Source organism: Anomaloglossus baeobatrachus, chromosome 1 (assembly GCF_048569485.1).
Source record: "Anomaloglossus baeobatrachus isolate aAnoBae1 chromosome 1, aAnoBae1.hap1, whole genome shotgun sequence".
In the NCBI taxonomy this organism is placed as follows: Eukaryota; Metazoa; Chordata; class Amphibia; order Anura; family Aromobatidae; genus Anomaloglossus; species Anomaloglossus baeobatrachus.
Window position 1 is genome coordinate 712960489 of NC_134353.1, and position 24850 is coordinate 712985338.

At 49.0% G+C, this 24850-nt stretch overlaps 1 protein-coding gene across 3 annotated transcripts in view; it reads right to left on the minus strand.

Moving 5' to 3' along the window:
- CHFR (checkpoint with forkhead and ring finger domains) overlaps positions 1 to 24850 on the minus strand; it is a 110289-nt gene that overhangs the window by 26674 nt on the left and 58765 nt on the right. For all 3 annotated transcript variants that reach the window (XM_075321841.1, XM_075321824.1, XM_075321833.1), the window contains 6 exons: positions 24554 to 24708; positions 24300 to 24462; positions 23599 to 23738; positions 16643 to 16762; positions 16300 to 16383; positions 15391 to 15461 (listed from right to left, as the gene is read on the minus strand). In XM_075321841.1, coding sequence (XP_075177956.1) covers positions 15391 to 15461; positions 16300 to 16383; positions 16643 to 16762; positions 23599 to 23738; positions 24300 to 24462; positions 24554 to 24708 — 733 coding nt within the window. The remainder of the gene's footprint in view (positions 1 to 15390; positions 15462 to 16299; positions 16384 to 16642; positions 16763 to 23598; positions 23739 to 24299; positions 24463 to 24553; positions 24709 to 24850) is intronic.

Here is a 24850-nt window from a genome sequence, read left to right on the forward strand (position 1 = left end):
AAATAGTATAAAGGTTCCCACATAACCCTTCATATATTAGAATCCACTTCCATAATCCTCCATGTATTATAATGCATTTCCCATAGTTCTCCATGCATTATAATTCACCCCATAGCACTCAATATATAATACTGCACCACATAGTCCTCCATATATTATAATGCACCCCCATAATCCTCCATGTATAAAGTAGCCCTCCAATTATTATAATGAATTTCTCATTGTTCTCCATATATATTCACCCCATAGTTCTCCATATACTATACTGCACCACATAGTCCCCAATGTTTTATAATGCACCCCCATAGTCCATGTATAAGGTAGCCTCCATATATTATAATGTAGCCCCCATAGTCCTATATGTATTATAATGCAACCCCATAAAACTTCATATTGCATTATGCAGCCCCATACTCCTCCATGCATAATGCACCCCTATATTCCATGTATAAGGTGTCCTTCATTTTGTATTATGCAGCCCCCCAGACCTCCATATATAACAAGGCAGCCAGCCTCTCCAGGCCTCCATGTATAATAATGCAGCCAGCCTCCTAAGGCCTCCATGTATAATGTAGCAGCCAGCCTCTCCAGGCCTCCATGTATAACAATGCACCCAGCCTCCTCAGGCCTCCATGTATAATGCAGTGTCTCCAGGCCTCCATGTATAATAATGCAGCCTCCCTAGACCGCCATGTATAATAATGCAGCCTCCCCAGACCTCCATGTATAAAGCAACCTCCTCAGACCTCCATGTATAAAGAAGCCTCTCCAGGCCTCCATATATAATGCAGCCTCTCCAGGCCTCCATATATAATGCAGCCTCCTCAGACCTCCATGTATAAAGCAGCTTCCTCAGACCTCCATGTATAAAGCAGCCTCTCCAGGCCTCCATGTATAATAATGCAGCCTCTTCAGACCTCCATGTATAAAGCAGCCTCTCCAGGCTTCCATGTATAATAATGCAGCTTCCCCAGAACTCCATATATAATGCAGCCTCTTCAGACCTCCATGTATAAAGCAGCCTCTCCAGGCTTCCATGTATAATAATGCAGCTTCCCCAGAACTGCCTTCCCAAGCCTCTGGCCACTGTTTACTCACTTATATTAAGAAAAAAACAAAAAAACAAAAAAAACAACAAGTACTCACCTTCTCTCTTCCTTCCACCGCTGCTGTCCTCCCCGCTGCTTGTTCTCCCGGTGCTGCGGTCGGCGTCCTCCCGTCCTGCACGCTGTGCACTCAGCACAGCAGTCGCTTGGGAGTGATGTCACCGCACAGGGGGAGAATGGTGATGCATAGCGCGGCGCCGGCTGCGCTATGCTTCATCATTACTGTGCGCGGTGACGGGGGAGATGCCGCAGCCGCTAACACCAGGTAGGGGGCCCCGGTGCCGCTGCTGACACCAGGCAGGGGGGCCCGGTGTCGGCGGTGGCAGCGGGTCAAATAACGGCCGCATGGTCTGTGACAGATCAGCGTGGCTCCTCTCACAATGACGGGAGCTGGCTGCTGATCTGCCTGGCGGCCGCCAGGCCCCTAACCTCCCAGGCCCGATCGCGAATGCGACCGCTGCGACCGCGGTAGTTACGCCACTGCCTGTTTGCCTAAAGTAGTTTTTATAAAATCATTGTTTTATCAGCAGGAAATTAACACTAGAGGACTACTTGGTCAGTTGCAAAGTAGTTCAACCCCGCCCCACCACTGATTTGCAGCTTCCTGCTTCTTATGCACAATGTACACAGAAGGCTGTCCATCAGTGGTGTGGGTGGAGTGCAACAGAGCTCAGCATTTAGAGAACGGCTGGATCTTCAGCAGATAAAACTGTGTTCTTTCAAAAACTACAACTAAAGCCCAATAAGTTATACATTGCTGGAAACAAGGTTTCTTCTTCTATGCTGCTTTCAGATTGGGTAGATGAAAACTGGTCACAGATTCCCTTTATGAAGGATTTGCCGATCTCTGCTCTCTATGCTAAAATAAGGAATAAACCTTTTACTCTTAGGATTATGTGACAGAATAGATAAAACACATGGTGACTTTGCAAATTAGGAGTGCAATTAGGACAACGGTTGGAGAATATAATTCTCCCATATTATCTCCGATGTTATCAGGTGTAAACGATACATTTTTTGATAAAAGTACTGTATTTTTCAGAATATAAGACGCACTTTTTCCGATCACATTTTTGAGGAAAGTTGGGGGTGAATCTTATAGTTGGATGTACCTGGCTGTGAGGAGATCTGGTACTGGGGCTAACATTGTGCCCGCTAATAAAGAAAATGAATATTCACTACTCCCAACGCCCATAATCCCACCCTCCTCTCGGCACTGAAGCCAGCAGAGGAGGGATTATGGGCGTAGGGAGAAGTGAATATTCATTCTCTTTAATAGTGAGCACACGTGATTATCCAACCTCTTACTGCAGCAGCTGGGGGATCCCGTGTCCACTATGAAAGAGAACCTGTCATCAGGTATATATATGTTAAACTAAAGGCATTACCATAATGTTGCTGGCATACTATGTTAATATATACTTTCACTGGAGAAATCTGTAGCCTGGTTTTTATGAAATCTTTATAACAAGTTTTGGTCTCTGTGCATTGCGGCAGGACAGTGTGCAGGTTCCTAGGCTCTGCTGTCTTTCATCTTCCTTAGATAAATTCTGTGCTGCGCCACGCTAGCTGCTGACAGCGCTTGTGGAGACTGATCTCTCAACAGGCTTCAAAAAAATGACGCAGTCTCGGCGCATGCGCAAATCGAGGATCTCTGCTCTATGATGAGCAGAGACCTCAATCTATGCATGCACAGACATCAGTGCCATTTTTCCATATGCGCATGTGCCATTAGCAGCGAGATTTTATTGAAACCCATTGAGAGATCAGTGCAGTCTGCGGCTAGGGCGACGCGGGCACGGAATTTAAATAAGGAAGATGAAAGACTGCAGAGAGGCCATGGCAGAACCGAAGAACCTACACACAGCCCAAAACTTATAATGAAGATTTTATAGAAACCAAGCTACAGCTTTCGTCAGTGAAAGCATGTATTAAAACAGTATACTAGCACCATTATAGCAATTACTTTAGTTTAATATGTATAACCCTGATGACAGGTTCTCTTTAAAGAGAATTAGTATTCACTGCTCAACACGCAATCCTGGGCGTGGGGAGCAGTGAATAATCTGGAAGCTGACGTCGGCGTGTGACTGGGGTGGTCGCATGGCAGTAACATCATGCGCTGCGCCACTTACATGCTGAAGTCAGCTGTCAATATCAGAAGAGAATGCTGCACAGTGGCGGAGCAGAGGGAAGGAGAGTAGCATAAGTTTTTTGGGTTTTTTTTTTTTTTTATTTGTGTGGCATGAAGGATGAGAACTATACCAGGATGTGTCTATGATGGGGATCATATACACCAGGATGGGACAATAATGGTTGACATTAGTACAGAACTGGCAGACACTACCCCCATAATATCAAAACCAGATCCCCCTCAATAACAAGACATCATGACCACATTTTTTGCCTCAAAATGTGTTTTTTTCTTATTTTCTAAATGTAGGTGTATCTTCTGGTCCAATGCATCTTATAGTCCGAAAAATATTATATTTTATCGTGGTCTGTTTCATAGCCCAGCTAAATTATAGTTTATATGACAGCAGTCCTCACCTGCTGCCCCTTTAAACATGTACATTTAGTTAGACTAAACATCAAGTCATTGCTATAAAGGCTGGAGAGCAAAAGGGCTGACACTCATCCCAGAGAAAAACAGACAACTGAAAAAAACAGAAGCTGGCCTACTTTGTTTCATTAAAGGCCCAATGTCATGTTGAAAATGGCATCTGATTTGTATACACAGCGTTATAGAGAGAGAAGGAGGTGATCAGATTGATGCTTTTGTTGAAAAGGGTCAGTAAAACTTGCATTTTATATATTGAAATTCCTGGCATTTGCATGCAGATGACTCCAGTGGGCGGTCCTACTCAGTGGTTGCAGTCATTGACAGGCTTAGCTGTCAATCACTTAGTAGGAACGCCCACTGGACTCATGCATACAAATTATATATATTATATATATATATATATATATATACACATATATACACATATATACACACACACACACACACACACTGTATGTATAAATATAAATTATATACACATATATATATATATATATACACATACATACATACATACATACATACATACACCAAAAGTTTGGACACACCTCATTCAGAGTTTTCTTTATTTTCATGACTCTGAAAATTGTAGATTTACATTGAAGGCATCAAAACTATGAATTAACACATGTGGAATTAAATACTTAACAAAAAGTGTGAAACAACTGAAAATATGTCTTATATTCTAGGTTCTTCAAAGAAGCCACCTTTTGCTTTGATTACTGCTTTGCACACTCATGGCATTCTCACTGGAAATGGTCTTACAACAGTCTTGAAGGAGTTCCCAGAGATGCTTAGCACTTGTTGGCCCTTTTGCCTTCACTCTGCGGTCCAGCTCACCCCAAACCATCTCGATTGGGTTCAGATCTGGTGACTGTGGAGGCCAGGTCATCTGGCGTAGCACCCCATCACTCTCCTTCTTAGACAAATAGCCCTTACACAGCCTGGAGGTGTGTTTGGGGTCATTGTCCTGTTGAAAAATAAATGATGGTCCAACTAAACGCAAACCGGATGGAATAGCATGCCGCTGCAAGATGCTGTGGGGTAGCCATGCTGGTTCAGTATGCCTTCAATTTTGAATACATCCCCAACAGTGACACCAGCAAAGCCCCCCCACACCATCACACCTCTTCCTCCATGCTTCACAGTGGGAACCAGGCATGTAGAGTCCATCCGTTCACCTTTTCTGCGTCGCACAAAGACACGGTGGTTGGATCCAAAGATCTCAAATTTCGACTCCTCAGACCAAAGCACAGATTTCCACTGGTCTAATGTCCATTCCTTGTGTTCTTTAGCCAAAACAAGTCTCTTCTGCTTGTTGCCTGTTCATAGCAGTGGTTCCCTAGCAGCTATTTTACCATGAAGGCCTGCTGCACAAAGTCTCCTCTTAACAGTTGTTCTAGAGATGTGTCTGCTGCTAGAACTCTGTGTGGCATTGACCTGGTCTCTAATCTGAGTTGCTGTTAACCTGCGATTTCTGAGGCTGGTGACTCGGTCTTCCTTTCCTGGGGCGGTCCTCATGTGAGCCAGTTTCTTTATAGCGTTTGATGGTTTTTGCCACTGCACTTGGGGACACATTCAAAGTTTTCTCAATTTTTCGGACTGACTGACCTTCATTTCTTAAAGTAATGATGGCCACTCGTTTTTCTTTACTTAGAATTTGTACTATGGCAAGAAAAAAGCAGCTAACAGTCTATTCAGTAGGACAATCAGCTGTGTATCCACCAGACTTCTGCACAAACACAACTGATTATTCCAACCCCATTTATAAGGCAAGAAATCCCAATTATTAAACCTGACAGGGCACACCTGTGAAGTGAAAGCCTTTTTCGGTGACTACCTCTTGAAGCTCATCAAGAGAATGCCAAGAGTGTGCAAAGCAGTAATCAAAGTAAAAGGTGGCTACTTTGATGAACCTAGAGTATAAGACATATTTTCAGTTGTTTCACATTTTTTTGTTAAGTATTTCATTCCACATGTGCTAATTCATAGTTTTGATGCCTTCAATGTGGATCTACAATTTTCAGAGTCATGAAAATAAATAAAAATCTTTAAATGAGAAGAATCTTTGAATATTATACATATATATATATCCTTTGTAATTTTTAGTACAGTGGAACCTTGGTTAACGAGAACAATCAGTTCTAGGACTGTGCTTCTTAACCAAGTTACTCGTTAGGCAAAGCAAGATTACCCATAGGAAATTAGGAAATCATTGCAATGCAGACAATTCGTTCCAAGTTGTGTCCACACACACACACACACACACACACACACACACCCCTTACCTTCCGTTCCATCGCCAGTCTCCTGGGACTTGCTGTTCGCTGGTACGGGCTGTGTATCAGGTTACAATCACGACGAGGGCGGAACTTCCGCTGCCAGAGCGCTGACGTCAAAGGCAGGAGCCACTTGCCTCTGATTGGCCAGCGTGCTGCCTTTAAGTGGCGTCTGACGGCCGAAGTTCCTGCCTCGTCGCTATGCTTGCGGAATGCCGATACACATCCTGGAGCGGCGAACTACAGGACCCATGAGGCCGGCGATGGAACTGAAGGTACACATATTATTCTCACCTTACCTTCCGTTCCATCGCCGGCCTCCTGGGTCTTGTAGTTCGCCACGAGGATTCCTCCCTCGTCATGATGAGCCGGCGAACTACAAGAACCATGAGGCCGGTGATGGAACGGAAGGTAAGATGAGCATAATACTGTATGTGTGTGCATGCGTGCTTGTGTGGACTGCAAGAGCAGGTCAGAGCGTGGTGGATGTACGGAACCGGAAGTGTGTGCGGTATTTTGCTCGTATCGTACAGCAAAGCTTTCTCATAAACAGAGTTACAAATTTACAATAAGCTTTGCTTGTTAAGCGAAATTCTCGTTAACTGGGTTACTCGTTAAGCGAGATTCCACTGTATACTCCTCACAGATCAGACTGCATGTACAACACAACAGGTCCCCTCCTTTAACCCCTTTAGGCCCTAGCCTGTTTTCACCTTGATGATCGACCATTTTTTTGCAATTCTGACCAGTGTCACTTTATAATGTTATAACTCTGGAATGCTTCAACGGATCCCAGTGATTCTGAGATTGTTTTTTCGTGACATATTGAGCATCATATGTTAGTGGGAAATTTAGGACTATTTTTTTTGGTTTATTTGTGAAAAGAAGGGAATTTTGTTTACTTACCGTAAATTCCTTTTCTTCTAGCTCCAATTGGGAGACCCAGACAGTGGGTGTATAGCTACTGCCCTCTGGAGGCCGCACAAAGAACTACACTTAAAAGTGTAAGGCCCCTCCCCTTCTGGCTATACACCCTCCCGTAGGAGTACAGATTCCTCAGTTTTAGTACCAAAGCAAGAAGGAGGAAAGCCAATAACAGTTTCAAAAACAAATTCAATCCGATAACACGATCGGAGAACTTAAGAAACAACATGAACAACATGTGCACCCGAAAAACGAAACCCTAAGAACAAATAGGGCGGGTGCTGGGTCTCCCAATTGGAGCTAGAAGAAAAGGAATTTACGGTAAGTAAACAAAATTCCCTTCTTCTTTTTCGCTCCTAATTGGGAGACCCAGACAGTGGGACGTCCAAAAGCAGTCCCTGGGTGGGTAAAAAGATACCACATGAACGGGCTGTCAGACAGCCTCTTCCTACAGGTGGGCCACCGCCGCCTGAAGGACCTGTCTACCTAGGCTGGCATCTGCCGAAGCGTAGGTATGCACTTGATAGTGTTTGGTAAACGTGTGCAGACTCGACCAGGTAGCCGCTTGGCACACTTGCTGAGCCGTAGCCTGATGCCGCAATGCCCAGGACGCACCCACGGCTCTGGTAGAATGGGCCTTCAGTCCAGATGGAATCGGAAGCCCAGCAGAACGGTATGTGTGAAGAATTGGTTCCTTGATCCACCGCGCCAGGGTGGATTTGGAAGCTTGCGATCCCTTATGCTGACCAGCGACTAGGACAAAGAGCGCATCAGAACGGCGTAGAGCCGCCGTGCGAGAAATGTAAATCCTGAGTGCTCTCACCAGGTCCAACAGATGTAAACCCTTTTCAAATTGGTGAACTGGATGCGGACACAAAGATGGTAAAGTGATATCCTGATTGAGATGAAAGGAAGAAACCACCTTGGGAGAAAACTCTGGAATTGGACGCAGTACTACCTTGTCTTGGTGAAACACCAGGAAGGGAGATTTGCAAGATAACGCCGCTAGCTCGGACACTCTTCGAAGAGACGTGACCGCCACAAGAAAAACTACCTTTTGTGAAAGCCGAGAAAGGGGAACCTCTTTCAAAGGCTCGAAAGGCGGCTTCTGGAGAGCAATGAGAACCTTGTTCAGATCCCAGGGTTCCAATGGCCGTCTGTAAGGAGGAATGATATGACAAACTCCTTGGAGAAACGTGCGTACTTTAGAAAGCTGTGCCAAGCGCTTCTGAAAGAATACGGATAGCGCGGAGACTTGACCCTTAAGAGAGCTAAGCGACAAACCTTTTTCCAACCCAGACTGCAGGAAGGAAAGAAAAATTGGCAATGCAAATGGCCAGGGAGAAAACCCTTGAGCCAAGCACCACGCTAAGAATATCTTCCACGTTCTGTGATAGATCTTAGCTGAGGATGGTTTTCTAGCCTGTCTCATTGTGGCAACAACTTCATGAGATAAACCTGAGGCCGCTAGGATCCAGGACTCAATGGCCACACAGTCAGGTTCAGGGCCGCAGAATTCAGATGGAAAAACGGCCCTTGAGACAGCAAATCTGGACGGTCTGGTAGTGTCCACGGTTTGCCTACCGTGAGATGCCACAGATCCGGGTACCACGACCTTCTTGGCCAATCTGGAGCGACGAGTATGGCTCGATGGCAGTCGGACCTGATTTTCCGGAGAACTCTGGGTAACAATGCTAGAGGTGGGAACACATAGGGGAGTCGGAATTGCGACCAATCCTGAACTAAGGCGTCTGCCGCCAGTGCTCGGTGATCGTGAGACCGTGCCATGAAAACTGGGACCTTGTTGTTGTGCCGTGACGCCATCAGATCGACGTCCGGCGTCCCCCAGCGGCAACAGATCTGCTGAAACACGTCCGGGTGAAGGGACCATTCTCCTGCGTCCATGCCCTGGCGACTGAGAAAGTCTGCTTCCCAGTTTTCCACGCCTGGGATGTGAACTGCGGATATGGTGGACGCTCTGCTTTCCACCCACGTCAAAATCCGTTGGACTTCTTGAAAAGCTTGGCGACTGCGTGTTCCCCCTTGGTGGTTGATGTACGCCACCGCCGTGGAATTGTCCGACTGAATCCGAATCTGCTTGCCTTCCAGCCATTGTTGGAAGGCTCGCAGGGCAAGATAAATTGCTCTGATTTCCAGAACATTGATCTGCAGGGTGGACTCTTCCTGAGTCCACATCCCCTGAGCCCTGTGGTGGAGATACACCGCTCCCCACCCTGATAGGCTCGCATCCGTCGTGACCACTGCCCAGGACGGGGGAAGGAACGACTTTCCCTGTGACAATGAGGTGGGGAGAAGCCACCAACGCAGAGAGTCCTTGGCAGTCTGAGAGAGGGAGACAGTCCTGTCGAGGGACGTCGATTTCCCGTCCCATTGGCGTAGAATGTCCCATTGTAGAGGGCGCAGATGAAACTGCGCGAACGGGACTGCCTCCATTGCTGCTACCATCTTTCCTAGGAAATGCATGAGGCGCCTCAGTGAGTGCGACTGGCTCTGAAGGAGAGATTGCACTCCAGTCCGTAGCGAGCACTGCTTGTCCAGTGGAAGCTTCACTATCGCTGAGAGAGTATGAAACTCCATGCCAAGATAAGTCAGAGATTGGGTCGGGGTTAGATGAGACTTTGGAAAGTTGATAATCCACCCGAAACTCTGGAGAGTGTCTAGTGCCACCTTCAGACTGTGTTGGCATGCCTCTTGAGAGGGTGCCTTTATAAGCAGGTCGTCTAGATACGGGATGACCGAGTGACCCTGCGAGTGCAGAACAGCTACTACTGCTGCCATGACCTTGGTGAAGACCCGGGGGGCTGTTGCCAGACCGAAAGGTAACGCTACGAACTGCAGGTGTTCGTCGTGTATGACGAAGCGTAGGAAACGCTGATGCTCTGGTGCGATCGGCACGTGGAGATACGCATCTTTGATATCTATTGATGCTCGAAAATCTCCTTGAGACATTGAGGCTATGACGGAGCGTAGGGATTCCATCCGGAACCTCCTGACTTTTACGTGTCTGTTGAGCAACTTTAGATCCAGGACGGGCCGATACGATCCGTCCTTTTTTGGGACCACAAACAGATTGGAGTAAAAACCGTGACCTTGTTCCTGAAGAGGGACGGAGGTCACCACTCCTTCCGCCTTTAGAGCGGCCACCGCCTGCAACAGAGCATCGGCTCGGTCTGGTGGTGGAGAAGTTCTGAAGAAACGAGTTGGCGGACGAGAACTGAACTCTATCCTGTACCCGTGAGACAGAATATCCCTCACCCAACGGTCTTTGACGTGTGACAGCCAGATGTCGCCAAAGTGGGAAAGCCTCCCACCGACCGCGGGTGTGGGAATCGGAGACCGCAAGTCAGGAGGACGCCGTCTTGGCAACGGTTCCTCCGGCTGTCCTTTTTGGGCGTGACTGAGACCTCCAAGAATCTGAGCGTCTCTGGTCTTTTTGAGTCTTTTTTGACGAGGCGAATTGGGACCTGCCCGGTCCTCGAAAGGACCGATAACCAGACTGACCCTTCCTCTGTTGGGGTCTGTTTTGTCTGTGTTGCGGTAAGGATGAGTCCTTACCCTTGGAGTGTTTGATGATTTCATCCAAACGCTCTCCAAACAATCGGTCACGAGAAAAAGGCAAATTGGTTAAGCACTTCTTGGAATGAGAATCTGCTTTCCAATGTCTCAACCACAGGGCCCTACGCAAAACAACGGAGTTGGCTGACGCCACTGCCGTGCGGCTTGTAGCGTCAAGAACAGCATTAATCGCGTACGACGCGAATGCCGCCATTTGCGAGGTCAATGGTGCTACCTGCGGGGCAAATGCACGTGTGACGGAGTCAACTCGCGCAAGCCCGGCTGAGATAGCTTGGAGTGCCCATACGGCTGCAAAAGAAGGCGCTAATGACGCTCCAATCGCTTCATAGATGGATTTCAGCCAGAGCTCCATTTGCCTGTCAGTGGCATCTTTAAGTGCCGCTCCATCTTCAACTGCAACCAAGGATCTAGCTGCAAGCCTGGAAATTGGAGGATCCACTTTTGGACACTGGGTCCAACCCTTGACCACCTCAGGGGGAAAAGGATAGCGTGTATCTTTAAGCCGTTTAGGAAAACGCCTTTCAGGATAAGCGTGGGGTTTCTGGATTGCGTCTCTAAAGTCAGCGTGGTCCAGAAAAGTGCTTAAAGTACGCTTAGGGTATCTGAAATGGATTCTCTCGTGCTGCGAAGCTGACTCCTCCACAAGAGGAGCTGGTGGGGAAATATTTAACATCTTATTGATGTTAAATATAAGATCATTAACTATGGCGTCACCATCTGGTGTATCTAGATTGAGAGCGGTCCCAGGATCAGAATCCTGATCAGTTACGTCCGCCTCATCACCCATAGATTCATCTCGCTGGGATCCTGACCATTGAGATGAATGTGAAGGCCCGTCATAGCGAGCCCGCTTAGGCTGCCCGGGGCCATCGTCCGAGTCAGAGTCTTCACCCTGAGGTGTATATGCCCGTCCCGGAGCTTGGAGCTGAGGGGGACCAGGGGGCAATGATTGCACAGTGTCCGTGGCCTGAAGTACAGGCCTAGCTCGCAATGTGTCAAGAATTTGTGACATAGTGAGAGACATTCTGTCAGCAAAAGCTGCAAACTCAGTTCCTGTCACCTGGACAGCATTCACAGGTGGTACACCCTGGGTCACGTCCAGCAGAGGTCCCGACTGTGCAAGCGCCGCAGGGGCCGAGCACTGCACACAATGGGGGTCCGTGGAGCCTGCCGGTAGAAAAGTCCCACATGCGGTGCAGGAAGCATATAATGTCTGTGCCTTGGCACCCTTGCGTTTTACGGACGACATGCTGCTGGCTCTCTGCAATGTGAGAGAGTCTATAGCCAAAGGGCGACCAGCGCTATGCAATACAAAGTATTTGTAGAAACAAAATACTAAGAATACTACTGGCACAAGAGGGGGTGAGCCCTGAGGGCTGCTTACCGCCCGCTGAATAGCGGGTAAGAGGCTGCAGAATTCCTTGTCTGGGTCTCCCCGGCTCCCCTCTGCAGCTCAGCGTGTCAGCAGGAATGGCTGCCGGCGTCTGTGGAGAGGGGCGGTCCGTGGGAGTTCCCAAACAAAAGTGCGGGAAACAGTGTCCCCTCTGTGCCGATTGTGAGGGCTGGAGTATGTAAAAACGACTCCAGCCCTCAGCGCTGATGCACTGGCCAGCGTCCCGCCCCTCTCCTGACTGGCAGGTCTGGGGGCGGGAACGAACGGAAGCAGGCCGCAAAAGCCGGGGACTCGAGTTATCAGCGCGGCCGCCGTAAAAGCGCGGGCCGCGCTGAAGTCCCCGGCGCACCACAAGTGCCAGCCGCGCCGCAGTCCCAGCGGCCGGCGCGACCGATTCCTAGAAGTGTGCCTGCTTCAGCGAAGCTGAATGAGGCCATGGCACAAGCGCCGTAGCGCTGATGTCCCCCGGCGCACTACAACACCCAGCATGCTGCGGTGTGAGCGCCAAATGCACGGGGACACAGAGTACCTTGAGGAAGCAGGGCCATGTCCCTGATGTACTCCGCTCCATCCAGCATCTTCTCCAGGGGCTGTAGATGGAGCACGGTCTCAGTGCCTGGAGACCAGTAAATCCCACTTCACCCAGAGCCCTGTAAAAAGGGATGGGGAAGGAATCAGCATGTGGGCTCCTGCCGCCGTACCCGCAATGGGTACCTCAACCTTACAAACACCTCCGACATACAGTGGGGTGAGAAGGGAGCATGCTGGGAGCCCTGTATGGGCCCTCTTTTCTTCCATCCGACATAGTCAGCAGCTGCTGCTGACTAAAAACAATGGAGCTATGCGTGCGTGTCTGACCTCCTTGCGCACAAAGCTAAAACTGAGGAATCTGTACTCCTACGGGAGGGTGTATAGCCAGAAGGGGAGGGGCCTTACACTTTTAAGTGTAGTTCTTTGTGCGGCCTCCAGAGGGCAGTAGCTATACACCCACTGTCTGGGTCTCCCAATTAGGAGCGAAAAAGAAATCGGAAACATGGCGAAAATTTTTAAAATTATGCTATTTTCAAAGTTTGAATCTTTATGCTCTTCAACCAGCGAGACAATATGACAATAAAAATAATATGACAATAAAACATTTCTCACATGTCTACTTTACATCTGCAAAATTTTGGGCAAAAAAAATAAGGAAGTTATAAGGGTTTAAAGATTATGAGCAATTTCTCATTTTTATAACAAAATTTACAATCCCACTTTTTTTTTTGGGACCACATCACATTTGAAGTAATTTTGAGAGGCCTACATGACAACACCCAAAAGTGACACCATTCCAAAAACGGCACCCCTCAGGCTACTCAAAATAACATTCAAGAAGGTTATTAACACTTCAGGTGCTTCACAGGAATTAAAGCAATGTGTAAGGGAAAAAATGAACATTTTACTTTTTGCAACAAAAATGTGAAAATGCAATAGGAGCTTCATTTGACTTTTTGAATGCAAAATTAGCTGGACTTGTTAGCCGCACCATGTTGTGTTTGGAGAGTCCTTGATGTGCCAAAACAGTGGCGCTCCCCCACGTGACCCCCATTTTGGAAACTAGATTTCCCCCCCCCCCCTTGGCATAAAAAGAAAAAATAAAAAATCAGGATGCACGCACGGATGTGGCTGCAGGACGCTTGCTGATTAGGTACCTAATTGTTCAAGTCTTGTCTATTTTTTTTTCTTTGGGGTGCACAAAAAAAAAAAAAAAAAAAGGCAAAAACTCGAGCAATTACGTCACTGATCAGCCAATCCCGTAGCTGGTCAGTGCTTGGTGGCAAGCAGGTGGGAGGGGGGGGTGGAGAGGTAAGTGGGATTGGGGATAGTTAGAAAAGAGGCACGAACAATACTTACGGGATGTATCAGAACAGCAGCAGGATCACAGGAGAGATGGAGGCAGATCGATGGGGCGGCAGCAGATTGGGGGCAGCAGCAGATGGGCGGGCAGCAGCAGATGAAGGGGAGCAGCAGATGGTGGAGCAGCGACGGATGAGAGAGGGTGGCAGCGGATGAGAGAGGGTGGCAGCGGATGAGAGAGGGTGGCAGCGGATGAGAGAGGGTGGCAGCGGATGAGAGAGGGTGGCAGCGGATGAGAGAGGGTGGCAGCGGATGGACGAGGAGGGTGGAAGGGGAGTGGGAGGTGAGACTGGGGATAGCTACCTTACAGCTTGGATCTAGGCAGCAGGCTCACAGCAGATGGAGGCTCACAGCAGATGGAGGCTCACAGCAGATGGAGGCTCACAGCAGATGGAGGCTCACAGCAGATGGAGGCTCACAGCAGATGGAGGCTCACAGCAGATGGAGGCTCACAGCAGATGGAGGCTCACAGCAGATGGAGGCTCACAGCAGATGGAGGCTCACAGCAGATGGAGGCTGGTGAGAGGGGGCAGCAGATAAAGAGGATGGGAGAGTGCGGGCAGCAGATCTGAGAGAGGGATGGCGGATGGAGAGAAGGCAGCAGATGGGGTAAGTGGCGGCGGATCGGGGGCAGTGACTGCTGCAGCGGAGTCTGAAAGGGGGCAGTGGTGGCGGCGGATTGGATGCAGGAGTTGCTGTAGCGGCTGAAGGGGGGGGCGCGAGGGCAGTTGAAAGGGAGCAGTGGCTATAACTTACAGATTGTTGTCCTCAGCTTCCACAGACGCCGGAGTGAAGCTGAGGAGAGCAGTGACCAGCCCCAGATCCACAGTGATTGGAGAGATCTGTCACAAGGCCAGTCTCTCCAATCAGAGCTGGGGGCGGGTGAAACAGAGGTCACCCAGCTCCAGCCAACGATCAGTGCTATAGCTGCAGTGATCATGGCTGGATTTCAATGTTTCAGCCATTTTCAATGTCTGAAACATTACAGTGGCTGTGATTAGTGTTAGTCAGCCAATCACAGCCTCCGTAGGTCCGGGGAGGAGACACCACCTCTCCCGAGGTCAGCCAGAGGGCCCCTCCTCCCCGAATCTAAGGTATTTGTATATACCAATCGCAGCCACTGGGGCCGCGATTTCGCCATGACGTACTGGGTACGTCATGGGTCCTTAAGTACCAGTGAGCCATGACGTACCCAGTACGTCATAGGTCGCTAAGGGGTTAAGGCTCAGCAGGGTCTAACAACAAAAAAAAAATAGTAGTGCTCAGACTAACCCTAACTGATCCCCTTTTTTGCTAGTTCCAATGCTTATCAAGTCTTCACTGTTTTTTGCGTCCTAATCTCATCTTAAACCAGAAATGTCAGCAGCTGCTCGCTGAGCCAATCACTGAATAATTTAAGGTGGATCGGGACATTGCAGCAACCATTGATTGGCTGAGCCAATATTTATGGCGTATTGAGAAAGGGCCAGGTAGCAGTAAATCAGCAGGTACTGAGTCAACCTTATAACAGTAGCTGTGAGGGGCAGGTGAGTGGTGGGGTGAGAGCATCAATTTATTTTTTCTACTATCCTGACGTCTGTATAACAGCACATGTCCACAGTTTTGTTAGTTACCTTGCGCATCAATGCATCTTACCTTTAGAATGTCAGACTCATAGTTGTTATTGTTCAGTACTGAGTCCAAACATTTTTCTCCAAGATTTAACTCTTAAAAGAAGAAATAAAAACAATTGACTTAATTTAACTAAGGAACATGCATAAACCACTTGTGTCCTTAATACAAATAAATCAGTTTGGGAATAAAGCTGAAAAGAGAATTCATGATAGTTCGATGTGATATACATATTTCTGTACATGTAGTGTGCATTATTTGGTTCCTGGGAAACGAACAATCCACTTATGTGTAAAGCATGACATTTACAATGAAAACTAGTTGAGAATGCTGAAATGTATAACTACCGAGCTGTACAAATAGGAAAAGGTGTCCTTTTATTCAGATTTACGCTGACTGTTTGATGGATTGATCCCACTTAAATATCTGGTCAGAATACATTGGGGACCTAATCTATCCAGAGTGTAGGTCATTAATATCAGATTAGTGGGGATCAATTGTTACACTCCTGAGGAAGCCAGTTGTAAACACATTGGCCAGAGCTGTATCTGAAGTGTCCACTCAATTTGTAGTGGCTACTGCAGAACAGCTTCCATTCAAGAAAAAAGGAATTGATCTGCAGTACCCAGCTACTATATGCTGAATGGACAATGCAGCTCCATGTGTTTATATATGGCCGGTACTGAAGCTTATAACAGATGATCAGTGGGTGACAGACCCCCAACACTGATGATGATGATGATGATTATGACGACGACCTATCCGAAAGATAAAATATTCCCCATCTCTTAATAATAATAATAATAATAATAATAATAATAATAATATATGGTGTACATTACGAGTTGTCTTTACCTATATTGGGTTATATACTATGGTTTTGGAACACTAAATAAGACAAATAGCAATCTGGCACAAGCATAAGCAGCTTACCACAAAATGGTGCAAGACAGCCTAAGCAGCCCATTCTGGAGCATCCCCAATACATGTGACAGAAAGACTGCAAACATACAGTGCCTGCGAAAGCAAAAGACGGTCATGGAGATGCACACATCTGAAAAAACCTGGAGGAAAAGAAACTTGTGATGGGCTGGAAGGCAATTTGGCCTTTTTATTTGCAAAACCCTTTGTGATGTTGCAAAGACACTGATATTTATGTTAGGGTAGATCACAAAAAGAGTCTACAGCTATTGTAGACTCAGCACATGGGAAATCAAAGCAACTAGTAAAAAAAAAAAATAATAAATAAAATCTCCAAACTTGGTACACTACTTACATTGCTGAGGTGCCACGTGTGGATTCTGCTCTCGTTCGCTCCTTCTGTCTGGCATTGGCTGGAAGCAACACGTACATATCACATGACTTCCCTGGGAAGAACATACGTATTCCTGGGCAACTGCACGGAAAATAAAAAGAATTTTGTTTAGTTACCGTAAATTATTTTTCTTATAGTTCCGTATTGGGAGACCCAGACCATGGGTGTATAGCTTCTGCCTCCGGAGGACACACAAAGTACTACACTAAAAAGTGTAGCTCCTCCCTCCGAGCATATACACCCCCTGGATAACCAAATATAGCCAGTTTAGTGCAAAAGCTGAAGGAGAATAGCCACCCACAAGTAGAGAAAGAGCAAAAAACCGGAACAACCGGAGCCTCTGTCTACAACAACAGCCGGTGATAACACGCGGAACAAGAAACTGCCAACAAGCAACAGGGAGGGTGCTGGGTCTCCCATTACGGAACTATAAGAAAAAGAATTTACGGTAAGTAAACAAAATTCTCTTTTTCTTCATCGTTCCTATGGGAGACCCAGACCATGGGACGTCTCAAAGCAGTCTATGGGTGGGAAATAAACAGAAAACTGAGAAGTAGGCGAAACCTAACTTCACAAATGGGCGACAGCCGCCTGAAGGATGCGTCTGCCCAAGCTCGCATCTGCCGAAGCATGAGCATGCACTTTGTAGTGCTTCGAAAAGGTGTGCAGACTAGACCAAGTGGCAGCCTGACAGACCTGCTGAGCCGTAGCCTGGTGCCTGAAAGCCCAAGAGGCACCGACAGCTCTGGTCGAGTGTGCCTTGATCCCCGGCGGGGGAGGCACTTGAGTACACTGGTAGGCATCAGAAATGGCCGACCTAATCCAACGAGCCAGGGTCGGTTTAGAAGCCGAGAGGCCCTTACGCCGACCTGTGGTCAGCACAAAAAGAGAGGTGCACCGCCTAAAAACAGCGGTGCGTGACACATAAATCCGGAGCGCCCGCACCAGATCTAAAGTATGCAACGCTTTTTCAAAGCGATGAACAGGAGCCGGACAAAAGGAAGGCAATGAAATGTCCTGGTTAAGGTGGAAAGGAGATACCACCTTAGGGAGAAAGTCCGGAGTCGGACGGAGAACCACCTTGTCTTGATGAAAAACCAAAAAAGGTGACTCCAAAGAGAGCGCAGCTAAATCAGAGACTCTCCTGAGGGAAGTTATGGCCACTAGAAAGACGACTTTCTGTGAAAGACGAAACAAAGAAACCTCCCTAAGAGGCTCAAAGGGGGGTTTCTGCAAAGCCGTGAGGACCAGATTAAGGTCCCAGGGATCCAAAGGCCGCCGGTAAGGCGGAATGATGTGAGATGCGCCCTGAATAAAGGTGCGCACCTGAGCCAGCCGGGCGATACGCCGCTGGAACAACACTGAGAGCCGAGACCTGTCTCTTGAGGGAATTGAGGGATAGTCCTAGCTGCAGACCGGACTGTAGAAAGGACAGGATGGTCGGCAAGGAAAAAGGCCAAGGGGCATGGCCGGAAGAACGACACCAGGACAGGAAAATTCTCCAAGTCCTGTGATAAATTTTGGCCGAGGAAGACTTCCGAGCCAGAGTCATAGTGGAGATGACTTCAGGAGGAATGCCAGAAGTCGTCAAGATCCAGGACTCAAGAGCCACGCCGTCAACATGAGAGCCGCAGAATTCTGGCGGAAAAACGGACCTTGTGAGAGAAGGTCTGGGCGGTCCGGGAGATGCCACGGCACCTCTACGGACAGATGGAGCAGGTCTGGGTACCAAGCTCGCCTGGGCCAGTCTGGAGCAATGAGGATGACCCGACGGCCCTCCATTCTGATCTTGCGCAGGACTCTGGGCAAGAGAGCTAGAGGGGGAAACACGTAAGACAGACGAAACTGGGACCAATCTTGAACCAGCGCGTCCGCTGCAAAGGCCCGAGGATCGTGGGAGCAAGCCACGTAAACCAGGACCTTGTTGTTGTGCCGGGATGCCATTAGATCCACGTCCGGAGTGCCCCACTTGCGGCAGATTGACCGAAACACTGCCGGATGCAGAGCCCACTCGCCGCTGTCCACGGTTTGACGGCTGAGATAATCTGCCTCCCAGTTTTCTACGCCTGGGATGTGGACTGCGGATATGGTGGACTTTGAGTCCTCCGTCCACTGAAGGATGCGTTGAACCTCCAACATTGCCAGGCGGCTGCGAGTCCCGCCCTGGTGATTGATGTAGGCAACAGCTGTCGCGTTGTCTGACTGGACTCGAATGTGCTTGCCCGCCAACAGGTGGTGAAAGGCTACGAGAGCTAGGAGCACAGCTCTGATTTCCAGCACATTGATCGAGAAGGCTGATTCGGACGGAGTCCAAGTGCCCTGTGCTCGGTGGTGGAGATATACTGCTCCCCAGCCGGATAGACTGGCATCCGTGGTGAGGATCACCCAGGACGGGGCCAGGAAGGAGCGTCCCTGAGACAGAGAGGGGCCGAAGCCACCACTGAAGAGAGCCCCTGGTCTGTGGCGACAGAGCCACCAACCAGTGCAAGGAAGAAGTCCGCTTGTCCCAACAGCGGAGAATGTCCAGCTGCAGAGGACGCAGATGGAACTGGGCAAAGGGAACCGCTTCCATTGACGCCACCATCTGACCCTGCATTAGGTGCCTGATGGAATGACGGCGGGGCCTCAGCAGAGAGCGCACCGCCAGATGGAGGGACTGCTGTTTGACTAAGGGCAGCTTGACAAGGGCCGGCAGAGTCTCGAATTGCATCCCTAGGTACGTGAGTTTCTGGGTCAGAGTCAGAGTGGACTTGGGCAGATTGACAAGCCACCCGAATTGAACAAGAGTGGCGAGAGTGAGCGAGACACTCCTCTGACAGTCTGCACTGGATGAAGCCTTGACTAGAAGGTCGTCCAGGTAAGGAATCACTGCCAACCCCTGGAGGTGCAGAACCGCAACCACTGCTGCCATGACCTTGGTGAATACTCGAGGGGCCGTGGCTAACCCGAAGGGGAGAGCCACGAATTGGAAATGTTCCTCTCCGATTGCAAAACGTAGCCAACGCTGGTGTGAGACTGCAATTGGCACATGCAGATAGGCATCTCTGATGTCGATGGATGCCAGGAAATCTCCTTGGGTCATTGAGGCAATGACTGATCGCAGAGACTCCATGCGAAAATGCCGCACCTGAACATGCTTGTTGAGAAGCTTGAGATCCAGGATGGGCCGGAAGGAACAGTCCTTTTTGGGGACTAGGAAGAGATTTGAGTAGAAACCTCTGAACCGTTCCCGGGCGGGAACCGGTACAATTAATCCGTTGGCCTGCAAGGATGCCACGGCCTGTGAGAAGGCGGCGGCCTTGGAGCAGGGGGGAGTTGACAGAAAAAATCTGTTTGGCGGGCTGGAAGAGAATTCTATCCTGTAGCCGTGGGAGATGATATCCCGCACCCACTGATCGGAGACGTGTTGAAACCACACGTCGCCAAAGTGGGAGAGCCTGCCACCGACCAAGGACGTTGCTGGCTCGGCCAGATAGTCAAGAGGAGGCTGCCTTGGTGGCAGCAGCTCCTGCGGACTTCTGAGGACGCGGCTTCATGTGCCAGTTGGGCTTCTGGTCCTTGGCTGAGTTAGTGGACGAGGCCGAGGGCTTAGAGGACGACCAGTTAGAGGAACGAAAGGAACGAAACCTCGACTGGTTCCTGCCCCGGACAGGTTTCCTGGTTTTAGACTGTGGCAAGGAAGTACTCTTCCCGGCAGTAGCTTCCTTAATAATCTCATCCAGTTGTTCACCGAACAGCCTGGACCCAGCAAATGGGAGCCCAGCCAGGTACTTCTTGGAAGAAGCGTCTGCCTTCCACTCTCGAAGCCACAAGATCCTGCGGATAGAGAGGGAATTAGCCGAAGCCACCGCAGTGCGGTGAGAAGCCTCCAGCATGGCAGACATGGCGTAGGATGAAAAGGCTGAAGCCTGGGAAGTTAAGGCAACCATTTCAGGCATAGAGTCCCTAGTGAGGGAATGCATCTCCTCCAGAGAAGCAGAGATGGCCTTGAGAGCCCACACTGCTGCAAAAGATGGGGAGAACGAGGCCCCTGCCGCCTCATATACAGATTTGGCCAGAAGGTCAACCTGGCGGTCAGTGGGATCCTTAAGTGAGGTGCCATCAGCCACTGATACAACTGTCCGGGCTGAGAGTCTAGACACCGGAGGGTCTACCTTAGGTGAGTGAGCCCACTCCTTGACCACCTCTGGTGGAAAAGGAAAACGGTCATCAGAACCACGCTTTGGGAAGCGTTTGTCAGGACAGGCCCTGGGCTTGGTAACAGTGGCCTGAAAACTGGAGTGGTTAAAGAACACACTCCTTGTTCTCTTAGGCAAGGTAAACTGGTGCTTTTCTGCCAGAGAGGGTTGCTCCTCTGATACTGGCAGATTGAGGTCCAGTACAGAATTAATGGATGCAATCAAATCACTAACATCTGCGTCACCCTCGGTCAGATCAATGGGGCACATGGAGGTAGCGTCCGAGCCCCTAGAAAAGATATCCTCCTCGTCCTGCGAGTCAGCTCGTGAATCAGAGCCGCGGGACGAGGAAGGAGAGGGGACCCTGCGTCTCCTTTTAGGAGGACGGGGTCTGGGAGCAGATGAAGAATCCTCTGTGAGCTCTGCAGAGCAAGCTGTAGCAGCAGAGGCGCCCTGAGAAGGGGGCTGATGCATGCTCAGCAGAGTCCGGGACAACTCTCCCATGGAGTCGGCAAAGGACTGGGAGATAGACTTAGAGAAGGATTCTACCCAAGCCGGGGGTTCAGCCACCGGGACCGGAGCAGCCGGAGGGACCACTGGGGAGACTCCAGGCTGAGGCACCACCATGTTAGAGCAGGCATCACAATGTGGATATGTGCTCGGTTCAGGCAGTACGAGCTTACATGCAGTGCATATTGAGTACAGCCTTGCAGCCTTGCTCCTAGTGTGAGACATGCTGCTGAGGTGGGGGCTCTGAGCCAGAATGACCCCCAGAGAGCGTATAAGAAGGTCCACAACCGGAGGTTGTGGCTTACCAGACCGTTTGTGTCCCCTCCGGATCCCACAGCTCGGACCCCCAGACAGATTAGCAGAGATGCTGCAGCCAGCGCCGATCGGTGTGAGAACGCTGATAAAATGGCGCCGGAGCGAGGAGAGGGGGCGGGGTCTAGTCAAAGAGCGGGATCCGGAGGGCCAAGGAGATATACAGGGGAGGGAAACATCTCCTCAGAGAGGAGTGTCCTCCCCTGTGCCGAACGGCCGGTGGGTGGAGCCGCACTGTCCCTCTGCATGACTGACATGCAGGGGCAGTGAAAACGAAACTAGGCCTCAGGCGAAGCCGGGGCCTAAATTTTACAATGCGGCCGGCGCGCAGGCACCCTCGGCGCGGTTCTCAGGTGAAAACCAGAGAACCGGCCGGAAATGTCACAAAGGGTAAATAACACACTCTCCCCAACAATAAAGTGCAAGGGACCCCCCGACAATAACGTCTCAAATACTTAGCTTGTGAGACGCAGGGCCAGGTCCCTGAGGGATGAGTGCTCCGTCCGGCAGGATCCTGAAAGGGCTGCGGATGGAGACCGGTCTCCTGCAAGGCAGTGAGAACCGTGCTGGCTCCCACTTCAAGCCAGAGCCCGAGGGATGGTGAAGGAGCGCGGCATGTAAGGCTCCAGCCCTGAAATCAACCTTAACAACACCGCCGACACAGTGGGGTGAGAAGGGACATGCCGGGGGTCCAGGCTTGGACCCGCTTTTCTTCAAACTCTTTAAAATCAAAAATCAGATGAGAATGCATGTGTGGATGTGTGCCTCCTGAACACAAAGCATTGAACTGGCTATATTTGGTTATCCAGGGGGTGTATATGCTCGGAGGGAGGAGCTACACTTTTTAGTGTAGTACTTTGTGTGTCCTCCGGAGGCAGAAGCTATACACCCATGGTCTGGGTCTCCCATAGGAACTATGAAGAAAATTCTATATGATACACTGTGATTAATATTAGACACAATTGTTCATTGTTCTGTATGTGTCCCAGGAAATCATCAATAGACTTGTCTATCAGACGAGACCCATCTTTGGCTATTAGACAACGGCCTGCAACAAGGGCCCTTCACCACATTTATGTCTATAATTGGGCATGCAAAGTCCACCAGCCAGAGTAGCAGCAAAAAAGCATAAGGTTTAGGAGAAAACCATACATTGTCAGCAAGACTAAAACCACTTTAGAGAATACAGAAAAATTGGAAGACTAAAAGGTACAGTCAAACTAAGCAACGCTCCAGCGATCCCACCAACGATCTGACCTGGCAGGGATCGCTGGAGCGTCGCTACATAGTCGCTGATGAGCTGTCAATCATGCAGATCTCCACAGCGATCAGAGATCAGCCACCAGTGACCCATGTAACGACGCTGTGCTTAGTAACCATAGTACACATCGGGTTACTAAGCAAAGCGCTTTGCTTATAGTTACCTGATGTGTACCTTGGCTACGTGAGCAGGGAGCCGGCTTCTAGAAGCTGCGGACGCTGGTAACCAAGGTAATATCGGCTAACCAAGCAAAGCGCTTTGCTTGGTTTCCCGATGTGTACCTTGGTTACCAGCTCCCTGCACATTCAGATCGTTGCTCTCTCGCTGTCAAACACAGCGATGTGTGCTTCACAGCAGGAGAGCAATGACCAAAAAATGGTCCAGGACAATCAGCAACGATCGGCGACCTCACAGCAGAGGCCAGGTCGTTGCTGGATGTCACACACAGCGACATCGCTAGCAAGATCGCTGTTGCGTCACAAAAACCGTGACTCAGCAGCGATGTCGCTAGCGATGTCGTTTAGTGAGACGTGGCCTTAAACACTGAAAGCAAATCTTTTTTTCTGCTTTTATTATCCATAACTAAGTTTATTACTATTGCCATATTGGCATATTACATTGCCCAGAGACATCAATGTAGGAAATTGCATACAAACCTGCAGGAAAGTTGGCAGAGGTAGAAGGGGCATCAGGTAATATCCGCATTGCTTCAGTCTCAATTGGAAGTGGATAAGGATGTGGCTGCAAATTGTGTCTACCATACCCTGGGCACTGCCGACACACTGTGTAGGGCTGGCTGAGGGTGGAGAAGAATTACACTGAACACTTAATTATAGCTAGACAAAACAATTACAAATAATAAAATAACACTGCAATCTCCATCAATATTTTTGCCAAGACCATGCAAAGTAAGGCTATGTGCGCACGTTGCGTAAATACATGCAGTTACGCTGCGCTTTGTAGCGCAGCGTAACTGCATGCGTCCTGCGTCCCCTGCACAGTCTATGGAGATTGTGCAGGGGCTGTGCGCACGTGGCGTTTAAGAGCGCAGCGCTTCGGCTACTGCTGAAGCGCTGCGTAAAAAGAAGTGACATGTCACTTCTTTCCTGCGCTTTGCCGGCAGCTCCTGTTCTGTCTATGGGAGGAGCTGCAGGCAGAGCGCATGGAATCGGCTTTCACTACGGACATTTCTGCAGCGATTTAAAGCGCACATGTGCTCTTCAGATCGCTGCAGAAATTTCTGCAGTGACTGTACGCAACGTGCGCACATAGCCTAAGATCTGAGAAAATAAAAAACTAAACAAAACAAGCGTAATAACAAAGACCCAGTTCTACAAAATGATAGACCCTCACAAACCTAATGTCTGAAGATTCACTGTCGACATCCGATAGCTCAAGCAGATCCTCAGAACTTCCTTCTTCATCAGAAAACGATCGACGCACCTTCGGCTGCAGCATATCTTGTGTGATTTTATTTCGAGCATCCATGCTACGTCTGTCTTCCTCACTACGACACTTTTCTGGGTTTAGGAGGGAAGAATTAATCAGAAATATATGGATTTGAACAGACATTCTAATACTGAAGAATGACAATTATAGAACGTAACTTGCCTGGGTGCTGGAGAAGATACGCTTCCACTAGATTGTTAAGTATGTGGTTTTTACAAATGCGCTCTACAGGACATCTGCAGGTAGGGCAGAGGGAGGAGCGCTCCATCCAGCCAGAATAACAGGCCGCACAAAAAGTGTGCATACATGGCTGCAAACTAGAAAAGCAAGAAACCATTATACAAAACTAACTGCTTAGTACAAACAACATGACCGTGAGAAGAAATTACTGTATTTATATCAAAGATCTTCTAATAAACAATTTGATCCAACCAAAATAACTCCATATAGAAGAAGTAA